The sequence below is a fragment of the Thermobia domestica genome, chromosome 12 (genome assembly GCF_964235325.1).
Source record: "Thermobia domestica chromosome 12, izTheDome1.hap1.1, whole genome shotgun sequence".
Taxonomy (NCBI): domain Eukaryota; kingdom Metazoa; phylum Arthropoda; class Insecta; order Zygentoma; family Lepismatidae; genus Thermobia; species Thermobia domestica.
The window spans coordinates 192,538,159-192,540,540 of NC_137465.1; the positions used below are offsets into that span (position 1 = coordinate 192,538,159).

At 41.7% G+C, this 2,382-nt stretch overlaps 1 protein-coding gene across 1 annotated transcript; it reads left to right on the forward strand.

The window, feature by feature from the left end:
* Positions 1 to 251: 251 nt before the first annotated feature.
* LOC145666218 (general transcription factor II-I repeat domain-containing protein 2A-like) lies at positions 252 to 2,060 on the forward strand. Its single transcript, XM_081733283.1, has one exon. The coding sequence runs from the start codon at positions 252 to 254 to the stop codon at positions 2,058 to 2,060; it is 1,809 nt and encodes a 602-aa protein (XP_081589409.1).
* Positions 2,061 to 2,382: the final 322 nt, after the last annotated feature.

Consider the following 2,382-nt stretch of genomic DNA (forward strand, 5'->3'; position numbering starts at 1 on the left):
ATAATAATAATAATAGTAGTAGTAGTAGTAGTAGTAGTAGTAAAGATTAAGTACATGATAAAACAGCTTTACTAATGTATAGCAGACAGCGACTAGTGCCACTTATGCTCAGCCTACTATCATCCGTGCTTCCAGTTTTGGCACCTGCATACATAATACGTTAGTTATCTAGCCACTAACTCCCCCTGTGTACATCTGCTTATAGAGACCAGTATCGAGCACAGTCGTTGTAAAGAGTTGAAAGCGGTAAGATGGCGAAACGACGCTGCCCTACACCTACACTTAAGTTCAACACGCAGTGGGAGGAGGATTATCTCTTTGTCGAAGAAGACGGTGTAGCCAAATGTTTAGTGTGCTTTAAAACATTACACGGATTTAAAAAGTTCAACCTTCAACGTCACTACAATACTTATCACGTGGAGCAATACGGGGAACTTGAAGGACATTTTCGCAAAGAAGAACTGAAGAAGTTGAAAGAGAATAAGGCCGCATCGGAAATGGAAGACGGGGAGAGAACGTGTGAAGCCTCTGTGCGGGTGAGTTACAAAATTGCGTTGCATATTGCGAGATTGTTGCGCCCTTTCACAGACGGAGACCTAATAAAGGAGTGTATAGTAATATCAGCAGAAGACTTTTGTCCATCTCGAATACAGCAGTTCGAATCGGTTCCACTTTCCCGACAGACTATTACGCGACGCATAGAACATCTTGCAGATGATGTTTTGAGCCAACTATCGGAACTTTCGAAAACGTTTATTGCATTTTCCCTGGCGCTCGACGAAAGTACGGATGTTACAGATACTGCGCAGCTTGCTATCTTTATTCGTGGTGTACATAGTGATCTGGAGATTCGAGAGGAACTGTTGCACATAGTACCTATGAAGGGCACCACAACGGGCGCTGACATTCTTGCGTGTGTTGAAGAAAGTGTCGAAAATACAGGTCTTGCGTGGAATGCACTGGTTTCTGTAGCGACCGATGGGGCACCTGCTATGGTTGGGAAGAAAGCAGGGTTTGTGGCGCGACTAAAACTAAAACTCCAAGAGCTTGGGGTGTTGCATGATATCAGAGGAATTCATTGTATGTTGCATCAGGAACAGTTGTGTGCAAAGAGTGTAACGATGAACGATGTCATGGACGTTGTAGTTCGTACCACCAGCTACCTCAGAAAACATGGACTGAGACATCGCCAATTTAAATCCTTCCTCGAAGACCTAAACAGTGCATACGGAGACATACCTTATTATACAGAGGTGCGCTGGCTGAGCCGTGGGAACTTGTTAAACCAGTTCTTTCAGTTACTAAACGACATTGATATGTTTCTCGATATGAACGATCATTCCGTGCCAGAACTGAAAGACGACCAATGGAGATGCAACCTTGCGTTTTTGGCAGACGTAACTACTCATCTCAATGCTCTTAACCTCTCATTGCAGGGTCAACATCTGCTAATTACAAATATGTGCGATCGCGTCGAAGCGTTCAAAATGAAGCTATCCCTTTGGGCGCAGCAATTTGAAAACAATATTTTGGTTCACTTTCCCAGCTTAGGCACCTTACAAGAATCCGGTAAACTTCTTGACTTGACTTATTACCGCAATTTGCTGCTTAGCCTTAAGGACGAATTTGAAACCAGATTTCAGGACATAAAATGTTTGGAGATGAGCTTCAGGGTATTTGCCACCCCATTCTCTACAAACATTGCAGACGCTCCTTCTGATGTTCAGTTGGAACTTATAGACTTAGTGTGCGACAGGGAATTTAAAGAGAAATTCCATCAGAAAAGCAATTTACAAGAGTTCTATAGGAATTTCCCTCGATGTCGATTTCCGCGACTGCATAGAAATGCTGCCAATATTATGTCAATGTTTGGTTCGACGTATGTGTGTGAGCAATTATTTTCAAAAATGCGACTGACGAAATCAAACCAGAGAAGTTCGTTGTCCAACCATCACCTGGAATGTTTGTTACGTCTAAGCTGTGTGCAAACAATATCACCTCGTATAGAGACACTTACGAAGAAATTGTGCGGTACATCTGCCTCAGAGAACAATGCTTGAAGTAAAACACTTGTCAGTTACTAGTGTTTATAGTGTATTTTCTTTTTTCTGTGTTTCTAACTTTATACACATTCGGCCTCTTTGTGCGTTTTCGTGTTCTGTTGGTTTGAATTTTGATTTGCTACTGTCAGACATTTGTCTCTTGTGGCGTTAAGATATTTGAGTACGCTTCGGCAAATGTGATTGCATTTTTCGAACTTTTGGGAATGTGCAACAAGTGTTTTTCTTTTGGGACCTTTGTCTACAATCTCGGATTTCTGTGGTAAGTTATAAAAGCTATTACAATGTTTATATTTTGTAGCTACGGAAATCTAATAAGTAT

Coding starts and splice junctions, on each gene's coding strand:
- LOC145666218 (XM_081733283.1), top strand. CDS start 252: ATGGCGAAACGACGCTGCCCTACACCTACACTTAAGTTCAACACGCAG.